The 21,992-nt window shown below is 44.5% G+C and overlaps 1 protein-coding gene across 8 annotated transcripts in view; it reads left to right on the forward strand.

Moving 5' to 3' along the window:
* Positions 1-323: 323 nt before the first annotated feature.
* Positions 324-21,992, forward strand: part of GATD1 (glutamine amidotransferase class 1 domain containing 1) — a 106,994-nt gene continuing 85,325 nt past the window's right edge. For 4 of the 8 annotated variants that reach the window (XR_012586943.1, XR_012586942.1, XR_012586941.1 and 1 more), the window contains exons 1-9: positions 324-1,390; positions 2,945-3,021; positions 3,408-3,513; positions 3,901-4,008; positions 4,629-4,723; positions 5,909-6,002; positions 7,881-7,992; positions 16,187-16,358; positions 17,203-17,307. Coding sequence is in view for 3 of the 8 variants with exons in the window: in XM_074586619.1 (XP_074442720.1) it covers positions 1,282-1,390; positions 2,945-3,021; positions 3,408-3,513; positions 3,901-4,008; positions 4,629-4,723; positions 5,909-6,002; positions 7,881-7,992; positions 8,527-8,536 (711 nt within the window). In the remaining 5 variants the exon portion in view is untranslated. Of the gene's footprint in view, positions 1,391-2,944; positions 3,022-3,407; positions 3,514-3,900; positions 4,009-4,628; positions 4,724-5,908; positions 6,003-7,880; positions 7,993-8,452; positions 9,260-16,186; positions 16,359-17,202; positions 21,989-21,992 lie in introns of those variants that run through there. The other 4 variants (XR_012586939.1, XM_074586621.1, XM_074586619.1 and 1 more) reach the window with 4 other exon arrangements.

Consider the following 21,992-nt stretch of genomic DNA (forward strand, 5'->3'; position numbering starts at 1 on the left):
ATGGCATTTTCTCTTTGTAATACACTAGCAACCATCAACAGATAAACCTATTAAATTAATGCAGAGATGAAAAATACAAATCGAGAAACTGAACAAGGTTCCTTTTCCCTGGGTGAGCCACAGAACCGACAGCAACGACACCTGCAATAAAATGAACATTTTTCTTGAAGAATAACGGCTTGTTAAAAGATTAAGCACATACACAAAGGCGGCAATCTGGATCAGATATGAGGGATGGGAAGGACAGTTTCAGGAAGGTTTGGATGACTTTATTTAGTTTACAATTCTGATGCTCATTCCAGCGGCTCCAGGAAATCGCCCAGTCCTTCATCCATGTTTTTCACCTGACTTTTTTTTTTTTCCCAGCAAACCGCTCTGACAGATCCCATGTTCATCTTGTGCCGTCCCATGTAACATAATTAGTTGTGGCTTCTTCAGGGTTGCAAAAGGGCACGATGTACCTCTGTCCCTCCACAACCTCCTTGAGGTTATTCATCCTGAGGGGGAGAGGTATCAAGAGCAAAACCTGAGAGATAACTTGAAATAACTTAAAAACAGCTTAAACCAGCAACAGCTTAAGCTGGTAACTTAAAAACAGCTTGGGTTTATCACAGGAGTTTTGTTCCTCTTTAGTTCATGTCTCAGAAACGCATCACTAGCACAATAAACCATGACCTGTGGTGGTTTGGGCTTCGTGGGGAGGCTCCTGGTGTTCGGTCGGTGGCGGAGGGACGTTGTGCAGCTGGAGCAAAGAGGTTTGAACCCCAGCGCTGCGGCTGGATGTGCCTCTCAGACGGACATTTTGCCATTAACGCCTGCTTTCCCATTCCCAACCCACAACATGGCGTCAGGCTTCCCCTTCTCTGAGGGGGGGTGGTCCCGATGCAGTCTTTCAGTCCTACTGGCTATCAGTATTAATTTGATGAGGGGAAAAAAAAAACCTACGAAATATAAAAAAAAACCAAACAAACCCCAGCGTAAAACCTGAGGAGGAAAACAGCCGTACTGCTGGAGCAGAGCTTGAGGAGAGTCGCTAAGGACACCAACACATTACGAAGAGAAAATAAAGCGGGTCGGCCGCTGCACGGTAGTGGGGTGGGGGGAGGCAGGTGGGACGTGCCACCAGGTGACCGCCATGATCCACCGCGGTGCCCCGGAGGGGTTAAAAGGCCCCGCGGCCGCCTAAGCCCCTCACGGCCACCGCCCTCAGCCTTCCCGCCTCGGGGCTCCCCTCAGGCGCTGCCGCCCGCTTCGCCCAACGGCCGCCCCCGCCCACTGCGCATGCGCGGCCTCGTGAGGAGACGGCCCCCGCCGCCGCCGGGTGCCGCCGCCATGTCGGACCGGCTGGGCAAGCCCACCTGCCTCATCGTCGCCAGCGCCGCCGCCGCGGGTGAGACGCTCTCGGTGGGGGGTGTGTGTGTGTGGAAATAAACCCTCCCTTCCCGTCGGGGAAGCCCCCCGCGTCCTGCCGGGCCCCGCTCCTCCCTTAGTGCGGCCTTCCCCGGCCTGCGGGACCCCTGCGACCCCCCCCCCGGGGTGCGGCGGCCGCGCTGTGAGGCCCGTCCCCGGCCTGCGGGGCCCTTCGAGAGCCGCTGCGGTTCTCTGCCGGGCCCTGCTCCGCACCGGTGGGTACACGGGCTGCTCCCGCACCTGTGCGGTGCACAGATGTGCTCGTTTCCCGTGAACGCTCATCTGCCCTGCACATGTGTTCGCCCGTCCCTCAGCACAGCTGTGCTGCTTCAAGGGGAAACCGCTGCCCGAGCAGCCGCACACCCTTCGTGGTGTCTCACACACACGCTTACTCTCGCGTGCACTTCCTCCTTCAGGCTCTACCTGAGGCTTCCCACAGGAGGTTTTGTAAAATAGTTAATTTAATTGAAAGGTGCAGCAGCAGCAACAGCCCTGACTGTGTGTCCCCAAAGCGAGGGACCCCGAACAAAGAAATCCCTGGGCAATTATACTCTTGTGATCTCCACATCTGCCCTTCACAAGCTGTCCACGCGTCTTTTAGTCCAATGATGATTTTTGGTCTGGGGTCTTCTGACACTTCTTTGCTGTGAGGGTGGCAGAGTGCTGGTACAGGCTGCCCAGAGAGGTGGGGGAGTCTCCGTCTCTGGAGACATTCCAACCCCGCCTGGAGGCGTTCCTGTGACCCTGCTCTGGCAGGGGGTTGGAGGGGATGATCTCCAGAGGGCCCTTCCAACCCCTGCCAGTCTGGGATTCTGTGTGATTCTGTGAACATCTTACTGGATTCTTTTTCTGGGTCCAGGCAGGCTCTTATTTTGTGGATCACCTCCTTATCTTCTAGTTCACGTTCCTTGTGCACCAGCACTCACTGACAGAACATGGAGAAACTAAGAGTCCCAGACTGGGGAAAAACACTGCCAAAACATCAGTGTGATATCAACATCTTTCCCATACTAAAAGATTAAACACAGCACTGTACTAGCTGCTAGGAAAATTACCAAGAAAAATAACTCTATTGCAGCCTAAAGGCTTTGGCAAATCCAGCTACTCATGCTAAGTAAAGCTCAGCAAACAGCACAGATCATACCATATTATAACCCTAAATAATTTATTCTAATTAATACTTCCCTCTGCCCCCTCCCTGTAACCCCCCCACCCGAGCAAACAGAGTACCTTCATCATGTGTTTTGTGATACATAACTCATCTATAAGGAAGGCTGTGCATTTCTTACATCTTAAAATAACCCTCTAAAATTACTGAGAGATTTAGTGCTGAGGGACGTGGTTTAGTGGTAATGTGGTGGTGCTAGGTTAACAGCTGACTTGATGATCTTAAAGGTCTCTTCCAACCAAAATGATTCTATGATTCTGTTCTATAAGATGAGCAAAAAAAACAAGTTAATGTACTTTGCTAGATAAAGTAAGCTAGTGTGTCTGGGATTAAAATATTGGCTTAAGTAACTGGAATCTTTTTCAGGTGTGTCAGCCCAGTCCTTCCTTCATTGCTTTACGCTGGCTAGCTCTGCTTTTAATCTCCAAGTTGCAACTCCTGGGGTAAGTAAAAATGGGCTGTTACTGTGATTTCAGTCTGAAACCAATTAATATCTCAGTTGACAAGACAGAATTATACTAAACTTTTTTGACAGGTGTTTTATTGGCTTTACAGATTTTTTTACAGGTTTTTTTAATTCTGTCGTCTTAATATTGGTGTGAACTCATGCTTTCTATAGTATGGTCTTGAACCTCTCTGTCTGGTGTCTGTTACCCACAAAGAGTGGAGGGAGAACTATTAGAACAACTTCTTGAGTGGGGAAAAATGGAAAACTTCAGGTTTTTGAGAGCTAAAGTCTCTCAAAATACCGCATGGTTATCCTTCAAGAAGAGCGGTGGATGTCTGTGCAGCAATACTAACCACAGTCTTTGAACCATGTTTTCTCTAGGGAAAGTCAATTGATTTTGTGGATGTGAATGAGAGCAACATGCGCTGGATACAGGACTTTCGTATGAAATCATACGCCAACCCTGCCAAGTTGGAGTCAATAGATGGTAAGGGCTGTGTGTCATGTCCATTTATCAGGGAAACAGATGCTTCTTAGTGTTAGGTCTTTAGGGAAGAAGGACACAGAAAAGGCATAAAACTTGTGTTTTAAGGGGAAGCCCTGTCAGCTACAGTTGCTATTTTTTTAAGAGGAAGCCCTGGCAACTACAGCTGTTATTTTCTTAGTTAACTTGGATTGGTAATTGTCTCTTATTATTATGTATACACACACACTATATATATTGTTATTTTCTTAAAATAAAAATTTTGCTAAAGTAGTTTTTGACTGACTTGTGTGGTATTGATTTAATTTTGTCAAATCTGAAATGGGTTTATCATCAGGCTTTTTGTATGTTACTTGTATTAAACTTAGTTTATCCTTTCCTCCTTACTAGGTGCTAGATACCATGCACTGCTGATTCCAAACTGTCCTGGGGCTATGACTGACCTTGCAAACAGTGGGTACCTGGCTAAGATATTGCAGCACTTCAGCACTGAGAACAGTAGGTGAACATCATTAGGTATTTTGTTAAATAAAATAGTACTTCCATACTGTTCATGTAAGACTGTTACCTTCCAATGACTTAAAAATGTTTACATTGTTGAAGAGCATTCAAAACTGGAAAGAGCTGCCTTAGAGAAATGTATCTTCTCTTGAAAAGTAGCCTCTTTATGTAAATGTATGTAAAAATATATCAGTAGCTTTTCAATGCTTGTATCAGAAGACAGTTCTCTGCCGTACAGCGGTACAGAAATTTCTTTCTCCAAGTCAGTAGGATTCAAGGTTCAGAGACAAATGTGGGATGTAGTAGGATCATCATTAAGGCTGTAGATAATCAAGACTCATGCGCTTTCCATTTACCATTTGAGTATGTGTTTTTTCTCTTTGACTGGTGCTGTCTCTGGACTTGGAGTTACAGCTAGTAACTCTTTGCAATACTGGCATGATGCTTATGGTAGTGTACAGGAAAAACCTTACAGCCTAAGAGAGTATAAACAGTGCAGTATAACTTTATTGCAGGCGGGCATCATGCTATAACATGAAGAATCTCATGAACACTCGTGTGTTTTGGGTATTTGAAGATGTTTACAACTTCTCAGAGATGTTTTGCTTTTTCTTCAGAGCCTGTCTGTGCGGTTGGGCATGGAGTTGCAGCATTGTGTTGTGCCACCAATGAGGATAAATCCTGGGTATTTCAGGGATACAGCCTCACAGGGGTAGGTTGAGCTTTTCATCTGACTTCTGCTCTTTGGGAGCTTTTTAGCTGTGTGGGGGCCTGTGGTTTCAGGGGATGGTGCTGCTGTTTCTGGTCTTATCTTACAACTTCTTAAAAACATAAATCATCAGTTTGGTACCCTTGGTTTATGTGCAAGATGTGGAGAGTTGTCATTGGCAAGGGGGCCCAACACTGTGCACGTGAAGGGATTGTCTCACTTAGCTGTCATGTGGAGAGTATTTTCCTTCTGATTGTTCGGTAAACTTGAAACTGCATCAATAAAATGCTAGAAGGGGCTGCTGCAGCTCTTCACATTCCTAGTTGAGGGCTTTTAAGAATTACTTTTTTTTTTTTATGAATGCTGGAGGTAAGTTATATTTCTCAAGGTGCTCTTTCATTTTAAAGGTAGCGGGATTCTTAAGAGAAAAGGCTTTTTGCACACACTGTCTTGTAATTCAAAAAGTAGCCGGATACTGGTGATGTTTTATTTAATGTCCAGTCATATCTCTGACCTCACCAGACCACTTATATGGCAGCTGTACCTGTGTCCCAAGATGATGCAAACCTCTATAGTACAACTTCTAGGGTTGAAAATTTACGTGCAAAGTTAAGAAATTAAGTTTATAGGACTCACAAAAGCTATCAATGTCCTCATGTGCTTGCATTTGGCATTACAATCCATGATAAAACATTTAAAATAAGAGACATGATATGGCCCAGATATAGTCACTATGGAAACCATGAAATTCAAGTTCTACCTCTGCATCTAAGAAGTGAACTAAGTACTCTTAATTTAAACTGTTTCCCATATTCATTCTAAAGCAGAGTGCTGTTATTTGGGCTCTGCATGTGAGACAGCATTTGTGTCCAACAGCCAAACAGGTCTGTGCTTCCATGAAGTTAATTGTAGGCACACTGTTCAGTGTCCAGTTGATGTGCAGAAATTGCTTGGTGTCTTTCTTTATATATTGTGTAAGAATTTTCAGTTTGCTCCCTATAGAAAATCCATAGAAGCTGCTTGTGGCCATTTGGTTTTTTGCTTCACTCCTGTTTCCTTTCCTATATACAGTTGCGAGCACCGTAGGGGGAATAGAAAAAATAAATTGCAGGTGGAAGTATGTGTTGGTTTTGCTTGGCTCTTTTTATAAAAAGCAAGACAGATTTATTTCCTTTTGATCTTTTTCAGCCCTCTGTGTATGAACTAGTAAGGCAGCCTAATTTTGCCAGTTTGTCCATTATTGTGGAAGATTTCGTGAAAGATTCTGGAGCTACGTTTAGTGGTATGTCACCTTCTTGTTGTCCAGCACTTTGTTTTGTGGCTGCGTTTTGCAAATGAATGTTTGTGTGCCGATTTTGCACAGCTGAACAGGATTCTGACAGGATATCTCATCTTGCATCCCCATTTCATGGATATAAACAAATACCCTAGTGGATTAGAAATGATGAGTGTTCTAAGAATAAATGCCGCAAAATACTGCGTGTGGAGAAGTAGGGCAGTACAGTACAGCACGCTGATTGCCGTGGTTGTCCATGTGTATTCTTTTACCTCATGGTGAAAGAATATGGGGTCATATGTGCTGCAGGGAAGGGTGTGTGCATTAATCTGCAGATGCACAGTCCATCCCTGCGGGGGAATGTCTCTACATAGGTAGCGTGTTGCAGCTGCTTCCTTGCTGCATGGCAGGGAGCACGTGCTCTGCCAGGAGAGGTTATGTTCTGGATTTTGGGGTTGTCTTTTATTCAAGCAAATGCTTCATTATTTAAAGCTGGAGGCAGTATACTGAGTGGTTTTGGTTGCTCTGATTAGTTGTCTTTTACCATGAAGTATCTCACTCTTAGCTAGATTTGATTTTGTAGTGTGTTCTTGTTTCATTACTAGTAGTTTCATTAATTAATAATTTTATTATAATTAGTCAAAATATAGAAGTTTGACTTTTGAACTACAAAATCGGAAGTTCTGTCCTGTGTGGGGAAACTAGATCCATTTTTTTCCTAGGTTATTTCTGAATGTGCAGGGAAAAGTGTCATTTTCTTTTACATGCTGCTTTCTTGCAACACTGAAGAGTGACAGAGAGAATTAAATAATAAGCTATAAATGTCTCTCTTCAATTGCAGCTGTCATTCAGCCTGCTGTTTCGTTAGGTAATTTTTTAGAATCTGTCCTTAAAGGGAACAATGAGATGCCTGTGGTATTTAAGTCATCCTTTATTTAACAGAGTAGTGCCATCTATATAAACTGATACAGTTTGAAGTGACCAGATTAGAGATTACACGTGTGGCATGATAGGAAACAGGAACAAGCTCCTAATGCCATGCATTTATTTTTCACTAAGAAGAAATGCCACTGTCTTATCAAATTGCTGTATATTCTTTGCTTAATCCTCTTCCATCCATGCCGATGCCAGCCTGCTCTTGTGTTTTAAATGGGATCTTTAAGCTTTTTGAGCGAGCTGCTGCCGCCACCTTCTGCATAATGGGTTCAGTGCTGACAGTTTTTAAAAGCTGGTGTCTCCGTGGTACCTGTTGTGACACGTATGCTTGGTTGCAGTGGTGCTGACAAAGGAAGCAAGAAGAGAAGAAGCATGTGGGGTTTGAAGGCACTTAGCCTGTATTTAGACAGTCAGTGGCTGGGAGAGGGAGAGTTGTTCATTACTGACAAAATAATGGTTCTATCTGGAATAAGGTAACTTAAAAATACTAGTTGGAGTACTCAGCAATTGCTGGTAGATGTTAACACATTGGGGTATTATAATTGGCCAGAAAATAAGTATCTTCCTGCAGGCTCTTTGTAGCACGGTGATTTCAACTTTGATGTCTTACGTAAGGAGTTTATATTGTATTGCAGGGTAATTACAACTTTAAAATATATACTTTGAGGCTTTTATTATGAAAATCTCTTGATATATACACTTCACCCATCTGGTGTTAATTGAATCAGGGGACCAGTCTGGCTGTCCTTTCAGTGAGGACTTTCTGGAGACGTTGTTTCAGGATCGGGGGCCCATATCTGTGGGGGTTATAGATCAACATAGCAGTCACCCAGCAAATCTGTCTGATCAAAATAGTTACTTTCTGTGTTAGTTCTGTCAGAGATGTGATGCCGAAACTGAAGTAGTGTTCGCTAACACAATGCTTGTTGGTTTTTCTCCTGCATTTAGCCAGCAGCCCGGATGCTGTGCATGTTGTGCTGGACAGGCACCTGGTGACAGGTCAGAATGAGAATTCCACTCTTCCTGCGGTCCAGAATCTTCTTATTCTTTGCAACCTCAGGTGAGGCAATATGGGAGATAAGAACTAGGAACAGATAGTGGGGAGCATCTTCTAGTTTCAGGAATATCGTCCTCCAAAATAATTTTTTATTTTCCTTGGTTAACAGCTGAAGTGCGTGTCATCTTTGACCTAGCTATTAGGTCGGTTATGTCTTCTGGTAAAAAGCATTTGTGATTATTTAAAAAAAGTAGATAAGGTAAAATGGGTTGAGAAAGGCACGGCTATCTAGGATTGGTAAAGTAAAATGCAGACTAGGCTCCACTACACATTTCTGTTAAGAAAAACATCTCTTGCATGTTGTTCTTTCTGCTTTGGCAAGTTAGCATTTAGTCAGCTGTGGTTTAGGATTCTGGGAATGAACAGATTTAATTTCTTTGATAATGGCTTGGCTGTTTGACTCTTTCATCTTGTCATATAGAAGAACACATCTAAATAACCACAAAAATCTTCTTTTGCTCAGGTGAATGTGTGTTAGAAGTCCTTTCCTGGCTGTGGACTAACAGGTCGTGTCATGTTTGGATGTGTTTCATTCAGCAGGAAATGAAGGAGCGGGTCTCTTTGCAAATAGGATGGATGAAGAGCCAGCAGGCTAAGGATTTTCTTGTCTGTTAAATGGAAAAAACATCCCTCTAAAATTCTGTTTTGGACTATGAAGTGACTGTGACAGTGAAGTGGCAATGTCAGGTTTTGCATGTGTAGAGTGAATGAAGGTTGTGAATAAGAAAACTTTGAAGTGCATCACACTTCAGAAGTAACCTTGCCTTTTTGTTGCTACATCTTTTTTCACCGCTTCTCTCTAGACCCTTAATTTACAGATGTGGGAACTGTGTCTTGTTTGAGGGGGGAAAAAAAAAAGTTGGTGCTATGAATACAAATTGCTGAAGCTGAAGACCCTGCTCTAGGCTCATCATTAGTAACTCTGCTCCAAAGAGGACTTGGAACTCTGTGAACCATCTGGTGTTTGCATTTCAAATCTCAAAATCTACACCTAGACTTGCCTTGAAATGCCATTTCAGATGCGTTCCCACCTTTCTTTTGGTAGGTCACTAAGTTACACTGTCTGAACTCTGAATGTGTCTGGGACACTTGGATATACTTGGAATAGGATGGAAAATGCTTAGCTGAACTCGGAATAAGGCAGAACCAGTTGTTTGAAGGCAGCTCACTGTGGTGACACTGTGAGCATAACGTGCCCTTGTTTTCTTTCTTGCCTGTTCACATTATTGGACTTCTGTTTAAAAAGTTTGCTCAGCTGTTTTTAAATGGTCTTCTAACTGGTTATCTGTCCTTCTTTGTGGTGCTTATGTTAAGATTTTTGTTCTCTTCGGGGTGTTTGAAATATTTCTCTCTGACAAGTACATTGCGGTTGTCTTAACTGGAATTTTATGGACAAAAGAAGAAAAAATGTAGGCGGCTAATGTAGACCACGTCTTCTGAGGAAACAACTGTAAGATGAAATCTGGCCTTATCTTTCTGTTTGAGCAACAGATATGGCTTGAAGTTGAGCATGGTAAGGAATAATAGGACCAAAAATATTTTCTGCTGTTTCAGGTTCAAACATACTAAATCTACGGGAAAGTAGACAGATGAGCATTTTTCCTTCACTCTTGGAATTGAGGGCAACATTTCTGCAGTGCTCTGAAGGAAAGGACCTTTGTGGTTGCATTATTTATTTTTTTTAAATGGGATAATACGATATATTGGTTATAACCAGTCATCAAGCAGAGGAATTCTGTCTTTTCTGTAGAAATTCAATTTTTTTAGTTCTGTCTCAAGAATTCATTGTGATTTTAAAAGATAATCTGCTATGGGATTTGTTGGGTCTTCTACTGTTATATTCTGGAGCCCAGCTTATGGATTTTTGCCTTTGATAAAAATTAAAATTAGAATTTGAAATTAAAATTGGGCTTTGATAGAAATGAAATATCAAATAGCTTTGATAGCTTAAATCCTCATTCCTGACAAGTTGTTTTAGGGATTTGTTGACCTCTGTCACAATCAGGGCATACTTTCCGTCTGGAGTCCTGGTGGGCTGTCTGCTGAAATGATGTGGAAAGTTTTTGTATTTGTACTGCAGTAGTATGTGGAATTAGGGTCATGTTGTGTTGAACACTGTGCACCTACAGCAAGGAGACGCGCTCTGCCACTAAAAGCTTTATTTAAATAGAGGAGGTGAAGCTTCATGCCCTAGACTCCATCAATTGCCTGAGGGGGGGAACGTAGTGGGGCTGGGGTCAGGTATTTGGGGTCCTGACCAAGGTGGGTGTAATTTATGTGGCTTCTCAGGTGGGGGAGCTCTACCACACCTGATCTAACACCTGACTGCAGCTGCACAGCAAAGTCTCGTTTCTGTCATGGGAATCTGAGAGCCTACAAGTCTGTATTACCTTTGGGACTGTGCTTCCGTGTGATGTTGTCAAAAATCACTAGATCTTTCATTGTCTGCCTTTAAAAACAGAATATTGCTGTCTACCCCGTGTCCTGTTTTTATTCCTTAATTGCGAAGTTCTGTCCAGGCTCATTGATAAGCTGCCAGGTGAACAAACAGTATTCAGATCATTACAGGCTTTGATCAGTTCTCTATTGTAGTATTTTCCTTATTTTGTGGCATCCAGGACCTGTTGGAACTGCTCTGTTTGTGCCTGCATCGGGAAGTACACAGATGTACAAAGTACACAGCCTTTAGATTTTTGCAACGCTTCCTTGTTCTTATGTGGGAGCAGATAAAGAGGAGTTACAGTGTGTAGCTTAATTTTTTTTCGCATCACATGCCCATTTCTATCTCCTCAGTAATCTAAACTGTCCCCAGTGTTGGAGCTGCTCTTGCGAAATGGAGGGAGAATTGCGTGATCCAGCAGGAAGGGGCTGGAGAGGTGATGTGTGCCAGTGCGTGTGCCTGCAGTCTGCTGCTGGGGTTGATGAGAAGGGTGCTGGCTGTGTGGATGTGGCCCAACTTCTAGCAATAAGGCAAAATTAATTTGGTCAAACAATCCTCTCTCTCATGTGGATGGTGGGCCGGCATTGTGTTGTCTTTAGAAATTGTGCTGACACATTGTGAGCAATTAGTGATGACAGCTCTTCTAATTTCTCATACAGTATGACCAATTTTAGCCAGGGATTGGAAAAAATAATTCTAAAATTGTGGGAAAAGAAGATCAAATTAAAATCAAAATCACGTGGAGCTGTTTAATGTCTTACCAGATACCTTCAGGAAAGTTTTATTCTGTTTATTTTGATGGGGTGTTACGTCAGCGGATTAAAATGTGAAGGGAGTATCCCTAACTTTTGCTCATTATCATTTGATTTCTTTACCGTATGCATACAGAATTAATTGCACTGTTAGTCGAGAATGATATATAGGTAGTTCATAACCTTTCATAAGTTTTCATTTAGTTCTTTGTGTTGAAAAGCTTTCAGTGCAGCAGCAAACTTGACTCCACAAAGATTTTCAACAACACATCAGGCCATTTCTGTTACTCCTGTTTATTTTGAAACTAGAAGCATCAGGGTTGAAGTACAGGCTTCAAAGGCAACAGTATGTGTATAGCTGGGGTATTGTAGCAGACTTCCCCGCTTTAGTTCCATGTTAACTTTGTTCCGCAAATATAACACTTGATGGTTTTGGTATTTTGGGTTTTTTAATCTTTTGTTTAAAAGGTGTTTACATCAACTAAAATAATGAAGTGACATTACGGAAAGAGTAATGATTTTTGGATAAGTCTTGCATTTTAAACTTTGTCTGTGAAGAACTCGAATACTTTGGTTTGTATCTTCTGTGCTGCGCTTCCTTCCTGGTCGATCTGAGCAGCAGCCCAGTGAAGTACCACATCCCAGGCGTCCGAGGAGCGATATGTATCCTGAGTTTGTTTTCCATCACTTGATTTAAAATGTCACGTCTTAAAATGGCAGGTATTCTCCTCTCCCTGGTTGTAAGACTACAGCACTCGCACTGCTCAGTGGCCCAATTTTAAATACTTTTCTTACCCAATTATGCATAATGAGACTGTGACAGATAGCAGCAGCTGGGTTTTTTGGGGGTTGTTAACATAGATGAGAAATGTTGCTGCTTATTGCCTTGTGCCTGTTGAGCTTTTTCAGTGTCCTAGCTTGTCGGTGCAATTAGTGTTTTCTCTGTTTCACCACCATGCATGCTAATCTTTAAAGTTAATTTGAATGTAAAGATCTATGTTCATGATCCGTCTAGTGATGTGGGTTAGAAATCACGTATAACTGACTTGAACTGGTGAGAAATCAGCTAGAGGCAATGTCCTGAGTCCAAAACATGCCAGCTCTCAACACTGATTTAGCACTTGTTCTGCAGTGTGATGCTTTCCCCCTCTTCCTGGCTTGAGTGCAGCAATTGGAACACTGCAGGGAGGACAAGCTTTTGGCAATGCTTGCAAATACTTGGTGTTTCACTGTCTTTGTGACCAGCTCTTTATAGAGAATTCTGGCATTTAAACCACATGATGGGCCCTTTTGTCCCAAAGCCAGAAACTGCTTCTCAAACAAATTGAAAGCTTCAAATCCTGGAGATTTTCAACCCATGCAAATCCTCATTTTTTTCAGTGTTGCTGCTTGGTGCTTAGGACCAAAGGATGTTATCAGCCAGGCTTATTTCCTTAGAAATCTTTCTGTTCCTAGGAACATCCAGCTGCTGAGTTGTTTTATTTAGGGAACCGCACACAAGAAGAGTGTTACATCTTGTCTCGGCTTAATGTATGGGAGCATATTCTGTATTTTCCTCTGATTTTCTTATGGGCAGACATTGAAGTATCTGCTGGAAGCATTGGAGTGCCTCTGCAATACATGGTGCAGAAAAATTTTTGGGATTAATCCAAAGGGACAAGGGCCTTTCTCAGATGATTTATCCCTAGGATAATCTTTACAGCAGTTGGCTCACAGCTGTAAAGAAACATTCCTGTATTGCACCCCCACAAAGGACTTCTTCACCAACAAGAAGACAACATGTGTCACTGCATCCCAGCACCGCACCCCCACTAAAGCTGTGTAGTTGGTCCCTGCAGGAAAGACAGGTCCTCGTAAATGAATCTCTAAGGACTAATTTTAAAGCGAAACTCTACAGTGGGAGGCTGAAAATAAATGAATTTACTTCCTGTGTCAGATGTGTGGATCCTACTGCCTGTTTTCCCAAGAGCTCTGCTCTCCTTTACCCTTGCACCCTTGTTTCAAGAATACAGGAGGTACTGGGAGTAACTGTTGGGAGCAGTGGCCTCTCTCCCTCGGCACATCGGGTTGTGGAATGCAAGAGGGAGCTGAAGGAGGAAAGAAAAGCGTTTGGGTGTGGGTTTTTTTTTTCCCCCCCAAGCTTTGTGTGTTTGCATAGAGCTGGAGGATGAAATTGGAGACCTGTCACCCCAAGGGAAGGCTGATAACCTTGTGTTTGTGCTCATTAATTAATTACCTCTCTGGGAATCTTGGCAAGGAAGAGGTGCCGTGGGATGGTGCCGCCTCCCCACAAGGTGGTGTTAGTGCTCTAGGCACTTTCTCCTCAGCCACCAGCAAACTCCATCCCCAAACACCAAGCGCAAAGCTGTAACTTTCCTCTTGCCGCTTCCCGAGAAGGGTCTGCTGCTTCTGTGCACCTGTGCTGGCAGGAGGGGAAACCTGGGACACCACCCAGGGCTATGGTATAGCAAAATGCACATCAGCACAGAGTTACATACATTAAGCTGTGCTGTAAGCAACAAGCTACTCCTGCAGCTTTCCAGTAATCTGTGACCATAAGGTCTGCTCTCCCATGCTCCTTTTCTTAGGAAGATGAGGGCAGCGTAGTTAGAAATCATGTCATGAAAGCCTTAATCCTTTGTCATCCCCTAAAACATTGTGTGCTAATGCTACCCTGCATGCTTTCCTTAGAAATTATCCCTACTCAGCATCACTAAACCCTCCCTCTTTCTCCCCAAAGGTCTCCACTTTGCAGTTTTTCTTTGTGTAAAGCCAAGGGCTGACCCTGAATTGTAGCAGATTCTATTAAGTTTTTAATTTCAAATCTTGAACAACTGAGTGAAATTTAAATAGGTGTGCTGCCACTGAAGGGGAGTTTGAGCCTGTGGGGTTGCTCTGGTCTCTTGATCTCCTAGATCAAACACCAGCAATATTAACTGGAGTCACGTATCCCTGGGAATAAGAGGAAGGACTCGTATTGCTCAGGTGCTGCAGAGGTGAAGTTGAATTCCTAGTTTAGGCGCAACATCCCTAGCCATTAGTGCAATGTAACGCCAGTCTGAGTGATGTGGACTGTAGCAAGGTAAGAGTTCCCTCTGCTTCCCAGAAATGCTATGTTTCCTTAGACAAAATTCCCTGGAGGGTGTGTGGATTTCACAGGACAAATGGGAGACTCCTTTGCAAATACTCACTTTGCATGATCCAAATACACCCGAGCTCAGGCTGCAACCTAGATCCCAGCGGTAAAGTAAAAACAAAGTCAAAAAACCAAAGGTCAGATGGTAAGCTTCCTTCACTTATACTGAAATGAAAATTGAGCAGCAGAGCAGTGGCCTTTGCCGGTCCTTGCCCTGGCAGCATAGTGGCCATTAAACACGCAGAAGCCTGAAAGAGCCTCCTGCAGTCGCTGTTTTCCCAGGAGATGTTCACAGATGCTGTGCGGATGTCCTCAGTGAGGCCACGTGTGTGCAGCCCTGAGGGACTGGGGACACGCAAGTCCCTTATCCTGCAGAAAGGCAAGAAAACAGTCGGATGCCAAGGGTCATGGCATGTTCACATCGGAACTGGCCTCCTGCAGGGACCGCAGAAGCAAAGCAGCCCTGCCACTGGGTTAGAGTCACAAATTGCTTGCCCTTTCTTTGCTTTCTGGATGGTGGAGGGGTTTTACTTATTTTCCCAGTGGAAATTTTCTCTTCAAATACAAATGCTATACAGATACAGCAGATTCATGAGCTATGTGAAATTAAATTTGTGCAAAACATACAAAAGAGAAACAAAAGTAAAAAGGAGAACACTAGTGTTCTTTCAGACAATTGTTAGCGTTGATCTAAGGTTTTGTCCTCCTGGATAATTCCTCCTATCTGGTGTGTCTCAGTTTCAAGATGTGTTTGGGTGTCCTCGAGGGAAGCCTCTACCTGTGCATTCAAGGAGAGAGAGGAATGGTTGTGCTGCTAAATCTCTGTTCTATTATTTTCCAGTACAAAAGCAGTTAGATCCGTATCAAATAATTGGGCAGAATCATATCATAAGGTAAAAATTATATTCCGTGGCTCCTTGGAGGTCAGCAGCTTCTTTACACCTTTTGCCCTTGGACTGGCTGCTTTACCTAACTTGTCCCTCCAAAACTTCCTGATCCTTTTACTTCCACGTCGGCTACAGGAGAGCTAAGTTGATCTGAGCTGCCAGTGAATTAATAGTTACTTGTGTAGACTTAAACTACTAATTGCTGCATGGTACATCTGAAACTGAGCCACGTGTTTTGATTTTAACCCCCAACGTCTCAAGCCGTGCCGTGGGCTGGAGCCGTGGCAAGGACTGTTTTTTTTATAATGTATCTGTGTGTCGGGAGCTCTTACAACAAGGCTCTTTGCTTTTGCCTGTGTTCCCTTAGGATGAATAATAAAATGTGCCATAGGGAGACCAGAGCTGAGCTTGGCGTTATCTGTCTTCTATTTTTTTTAATTAACTTGGTGCAAATTGCACTTTTATGTCGAACACATTTCCGCAACTGAATATGACAAACCTTTTAAGCCAAGAAGCAGAAGAATCACTGAAATTGGATATTTTGTATTTTGTCTTTGAAATATACCTAATATTTATTTTTAAAGTCTGCATGAAAAACCTAGGATGCAAAATGTTGCATTGACCCCAAATAAAAGGTATTGCAGCTTTTTACTTCCATTTATCCTGCTTCATGTAGGTCCCAAATTTATTTGTTTCATGATTTGCATGTTTTGTGTGTGGGATTTCTTCCAATTCTGTGAGCAAACCAGAAATCATTTATTTGCCAGCTGTGTTCTGTGCTCCCAAGCTGGACTGTCTGCCCAGTCTGTTAAACGAAGTTTGCTTTCTCCTGGGGGTTTGTTTTCTTAATTATATTTCTGCCACTTCCCTGCCTGAGAATGACAATGAAAATAAGAGTTCGAAGTGTGCATTTCGATCACTTGCTGAGCAGTCTGCTGGTGTTGGAGGCTCTAACATTTTCATGAATGTTTTTCTGTTGCAGGAGTACTCCGGGACTCTGATATGTGCCAGGATCTCTGCAATCAGGGACTACTTGCACAGAAACGTGCAGGATCCTGCTGCGTAGGCAAGACCCACGCATTTGGGGAGATACAGCACTGTTTCCTCTTGGCATCTGGGAATGGAGGATAGAGAGGACGTCCTTCCCCAGCCTGGTATGCCAGCAGACTCCCTGCAGTTGCAGGAGGTGTCTGTAAACTCAGCTGTGGGTTTGCCCCCCACCATGGCTGGCCTGCGTGTTATCGACATGGTTGCCCAGCCAGTCCCCCCCTCAGCCCAACCCAGAGAAATTCCTGCTTTGCTTGAAGAGTGGGGTCTCTCTCTCTGACCGCCTCACACAGCAAACTACAAGCTGACGTGTACGTGCGGTTTGTAGCACTCAGTAGTCTTAACCTAGGCTCTGATGCTTAGACGACGCACACCCGGAGGAAGCGTACTGCAGATGTTTGGCCTGTGAGGAGTGGGCTTGAGGGCAGCCCTCTGTGCTGGCTCTTCTGGCGTGGGGCTGGGGGAGCCCAGGTGAAGCCCATCTTGTGGGGAGGGCTCAGGTGTAGAGCAGGTGGTAAAGGAAGGCTTTCTGGCCCAAAAGGTTGGAAAGGTTTAGTCTTTGTGGCTGGGAAGTAGTACTGGCTCTGGGTGTGTTTAATAAAGGGTAAGGGCGTTTTTAAAACAAGGTTTTGAGACTGTGTGTTGGTTCTTTGGGATTTCTCCACACACGCGTTTCATTTGTCCCTGCTTGCTGATTCTAAGCTTGTCCTTGTGGCTGTGATAGCTAAAATCCTTTCTGGGAAACAACAGGCTTCTCCTGCTCCTGGTTTCTTAATCTGAGGAGGTATGGGGATCTGGGAAGCCACTAGGAGGAGATTGTAAACTGGAAGAGACATCTTCATCCCCCGGAGGTGAAGCTGAGGAATAGTTATGGCATAAAGGTGCTTTGTGTGACTGGATAAACAGAAGTATAGGCTGAAGGTTTATGTTGGTTGGTTTGCTCTGTTTCAGGATGGATGTGGACGTCGTACATCAGTCACCTCACAACATCCAGCCTGGACTGAAGAGAAGAGGCCTCTGTGCCGAAGTGGGAAACTGCAGCTGCTACCAGAGCAGGTAAGGGATCCTGTGACAGTGAACGTTTTAAGCATAACTTGTTCATCTCCTGCCGGACCACGTGGCTGTAGGTAAACGGAATAAGGTTTGACTGTTACTGAGGCACCTTTCCCTGCCTCCTCTTCCCCTTTCACTGCAGTATTTTATTGTCTCTAGAGCAACTTTTGGAATGCTTCAGAGTTGTGTGAACCCCGTGGTGTTACTGATGCTGGCCAGCTGTGCCCCAGCTATGTGAGGTGACGGATCCCATGGCTCTGCTGGTGGTGTGAGGGTGCAGGGCACTTGCCTTCCCCAGGAGGACGAAGGGGTATTTCTCACAGAGCCTCAAAGCCTCCGACAGCCCAGCTTCACGGGAGCAAGCCCCCAAATTCTGCGTGCCTGAATGCCCACCTTTTCCCATGGTGCAAGGCCGGTTGCTCACAGAGACGTGCGGTGTTACCAGCTCAGCAGGGCTCAGTACAGACGATTCCAGAGCAGAAAGCTTTTACTGGGGTCTTCATTCCCCAAGCAACCAACTTTAATCTATTAGTATTTTAGGGCTGACTGGGAGATACTTTTAGAAAAAAATGTTAGTTTCTTTCTGACTGAGAAAGCTGCAGAACAAAGAGGCTTTGGGGAAAGTGAAAGAGCAGCAATTTGTCAGCCAGACCTTGCCTAGAAGAGACCAGTCCAGCATATTTGTTGCTTTGAGCTACCAGTTACCCGTGCGACAGTACGGATGTGGGTACCCTCTTCTAAGACTTCCCTGAATTCTCATCCCGTGATGGTTCATCCCTGTCACGGACAGGGCTTTTGTCCTAGTAATCATAAACCAAAATCCAGGATGTGAGACATGATTTAAAATATGACATATACACAGGATGGCATTTGCATTTCAGTCTATTGGTGTGTACCAGCAACCTACACAGGGGCTTTGATTAAGCAATGGGTCCATAATGCCATATGCTTGGAGAAGTTTAAGGAGTTTCTGTTGGACTTCTTTTATAGTAAGAGGGAAAGATACAAAACAGGGACACACCGGGGTTGTCTTCTCACGGGTGGAGGACTCCAGGCTAAAAGAGGATCCTAGATATGAGAGGTGCATAGGGAATGTACTCCCCAAGGGCAGCAGGATTATCCACAGAGGAGAGACCAGGCACCTTCCGGCCATTTCGTGAGCTATTGGGGAGCCACAGAGATCAGGGACACAGCTTTCAGATGGGAATGCCTTGATTGCTGAGTGAAGCGCGGGATGGAGGGGTCTGGCAAGTCAGCTTATGTTGCTGGTGTCAGTCCATGGACCAGAGTAGCTGCTTCCTCCCCTCTGGGCTATTTAAGGGCTTGGAGTTGGACTTTGCACAGATCTTTGGGCTCCGATTAATACAACTCTCCCAAGCTCAGTGGGGAAGGGAGGCTGGTGGTTTGCCAGGCTTATGACGTTGTTAAATCGTAAATGAGAAAGGATCCAGAGCTGCGCTCCACACTGCGGATCAGCAGAAGAGTCGGAGAGCTGTCTGTGGTCATTATCGAAAGGCAGGCTAAGGATTCACAGATGGTGGAGGAGGTTCAGTTAGCGGTCACGTCCCTGCATCTTCCTGGTGCTGGAGGAGATTGCTAGGGAGGCAGCAGTGTCAGAAAAAAAAGCCCACATTTAAAAGCTCTGTAGAGCACTTGGTAGGACTGGAGAAAAGATGAAAGCAGCTCTCAGGTGAATGAGTGTGTATTTTTTAAATTTTTGTCTTTTAAGAAGAAAAGTGGCTTGCCAGAGGTGACTCCAAATGTTGCAGCGTGACACAGCACCTGGACACATGGGTCATGCTTATCTATGTAAGGGGATGGCATGTTCAGGAGCTGGGCATCAGTCCCTTGCTGACCTGTGCTGTGATGCTGTGAGTGTGCAAAAAGCAAATTTGCCGGGGGGGCGAACGTTTTCAGGCAGTCTAAAAGCTACTTCTGGATTTGACCCTTTTTCAGTAGCAGCTAAAGCCTGGGGCAGATGCAGGGAAGTGACTGTACCTCCAACGCACAGCGGAGCTGTTTCAAGAAACTGGCGTGTAGCTCTCCATGTTCTTCTGCAGAAAAGAGACATGTTGGTGCCCCAGGGCTCTCTGACAGCACTGCATTCCCTTGGAATTATTTTTTTTTTAATGCCAAATAGGTACGAATCTCAGGAGAATGACTCAGCTAAAACAATCAACAAAAAGGTTCCTGTTGATACCAGTGGGCTGGTAAATGCAAAGCTCAGACAGACAGATGGTCCTTCTGTGTTGCTTCTAGAATGAAGCTGCTCTGAGGACAGAGCAGCCGGGGGTCAGTGCTAACTCAGCTTCATGCAGCTTCTCTGCAGTATAATCGTGCCTGAACCCTTCCACCTGTGAGAATGCAGTAGCAGCCTAAAATACCTCCTAATTCCTTTGCTAAGAAGTCAGGCGTTAGGACGTGCTTGTGTTGGTGTAAGACAAGTCGTGGCAGGCTGAGAATCATCCACCCATCCAGGTGAAGTTAGAGCCTGTAGAGGGGTTTATCGCCTGTCAGCAAACGTGAGGAAGAAAGATCCATTTTTCAGGGAGACCAGCAACAGCTCCAGTTCTTCCTCTTCAGAATATGGGAAACGCTTGAGCTCTTCGTCACTGACACTGTGTTTAATGTTCCCCCTTTGCTAGATTAAGTAGGCTTGTTGCTGTGGGGAAATGTTTTTGTGTGGCTGAGGATCCCCATCCTACCCTGTCATCTGTTCTGATTGTTGTAACAGCGGTTTTTAGAAAACATGTCGAAGCGCCTGCTCGTGAGTTGTGTTGTCTTTCCAAAGCAATCTCTGGTTGTTCTGGCTTGCCACGGGTCTCGCTGCTCTGTCATCTGTGTAGCTGTCAGCGCTGTGCAGCTTGATGAAAGCTGTCCCAGGGAAATGCAATTCTGGACCAGCTGAAAGCCTCATTCTCTTACCCGAGGAAGTCATGGCTTCATACTTCTGTAACTGTTAACAGTTGGAGCCGAACTTGCCTGTTTCGGAAATCGTGGTCTGCTAAGAAGCTAGACCTCTCTTTGTCTCATGCTCTGGAGCAGAAAACCTGTTGAGAAAGCTGGATCCAAAGCCTACAGGCTCATCCTTGAAGTTCTTTTCAGCAGGATACAAATGCTCTGTTGACAGTTTGTAAGGACTGTAGCGATCTAAATCGCAGCGCGCGCTGACTTGCAATGGTAGGTCAGATGGCTGTGTGGTGGTGTAGGGAGGTGGGAACAAGGTAAAGCTTTTAATGCTGGCTTGGCTTTTGAAAGGAAGGGAAAGAGGTCACTTCCCTCTGGATAGCTTGGTTTCTACCACGGCCTGCTTCTCACTGCTCCCTACAGCTGAGAGCAGAGAGGTCTGGGTCAGTCCCCTGAGGCAGCTTCGTCTCTGGTTAGACTGGCATCATTCCCAGTGCTGCGTGGGGCAGGTCACCGCACAGACGCGTCTGGCAGGGTTCTGTCCTCAGACCTGCGCCTGGCTGGTGAGCACAGAGCTCGCTGTCCCTGCGGCTGACACAGTGGTTCCCAGGTTGTTACGGCAGTGTCCTCACAATGGTGCTGCTGTGTCACACTGACGTTAGTGATCAGATGTTCCCTTGGCTTGTTTTCTTTCTATTATTCAAGCTGGATATAGCGTGTGTGTATAAATATTGTAGCCTTAGTGATACTTTTTTTTTTTTTTTAATTAAGAGGTTAAGTTCAGGCAGCTCTATCAGGAAATGGTTAATTGTGTCTACATATAAACAGGAACCTCCTGTCTACTCTTGATGGAACTGGACCTATATAAACTAATAAGACATATTAGTCTTAATGAAATACAGCATGAAATGTAATCGGATGCGTCCCAACTTAATAGAAGAGCCCTGTAATTGGTAAGTGCTGTGTTAGAATTAGGTCATTCCTGAGGGAGGCTGCCACACAGCTCTTCCTCTTTTCCAAAAGCAGCAACTTGAGAACAATGAGGAAAGGAGGGGATGACAGAACTTAAAAAAACACCACCAAAAAAACCCACACAAAAAACCAAAACACAAACCAACACCCACACAACCCCCCCACAAAATCCCCAAAGACGAACCCCCTTCCTCTGTGAGGTAGGGTTGGCAGCAGTTCCATGACTGTTGCATAAAGAAAAGCAGTAACTCCTCCAAAGACAATATACAAAGCTCTTAGCAGCTGATCTTGAGTTGTATCCACATGTTCACTCTGTCAGCTCACATTAACCAATTGTCGAGTTATTTATTAACTGCTTGAGAGACTTAGTTACTTAATTTTGAAACTGTAGCCTTCAGTAACATCCAGGGTAGTTGTAGCTTATACCTGTGTTGTAATCCCAGTGGCATTTTTAGCTTCAATCAATTCCGTGTTCTTGCTGTTACCTTGCGTTGGGCTCTTAGGTAAGTGGTAAACAGAACTGGTATTTGATAAAATTCCTAAAAATTGCTTATGATACAGCTTCCCCCCCCGTTAAAAAGCCTTGACATAGTAATTATGATGACATTCACCAGGTTTGGCAACCAGTAAGTCCCTACTGCTTGGAGCCCTACAGCCACCTTGGCTGCAGAAAGAGGACAGGAAGAGACTGGAGTCCAGTTGGTTTAGTGTATTTTATATATATACACGCTATATATATGTATGCATCTCAGATAAGAGTACTTGGGGGTTTTGTACCAAGGAGGTCTTTTGAAGCCTCTCTCTTCTCT

This window comes from Larus michahellis, chromosome 4, assembly GCF_964199755.1.
Source record: "Larus michahellis chromosome 4, bLarMic1.1, whole genome shotgun sequence".
In the NCBI taxonomy this organism is placed as follows: domain Eukaryota; kingdom Metazoa; phylum Chordata; class Aves; order Charadriiformes; family Laridae; genus Larus; species Larus michahellis.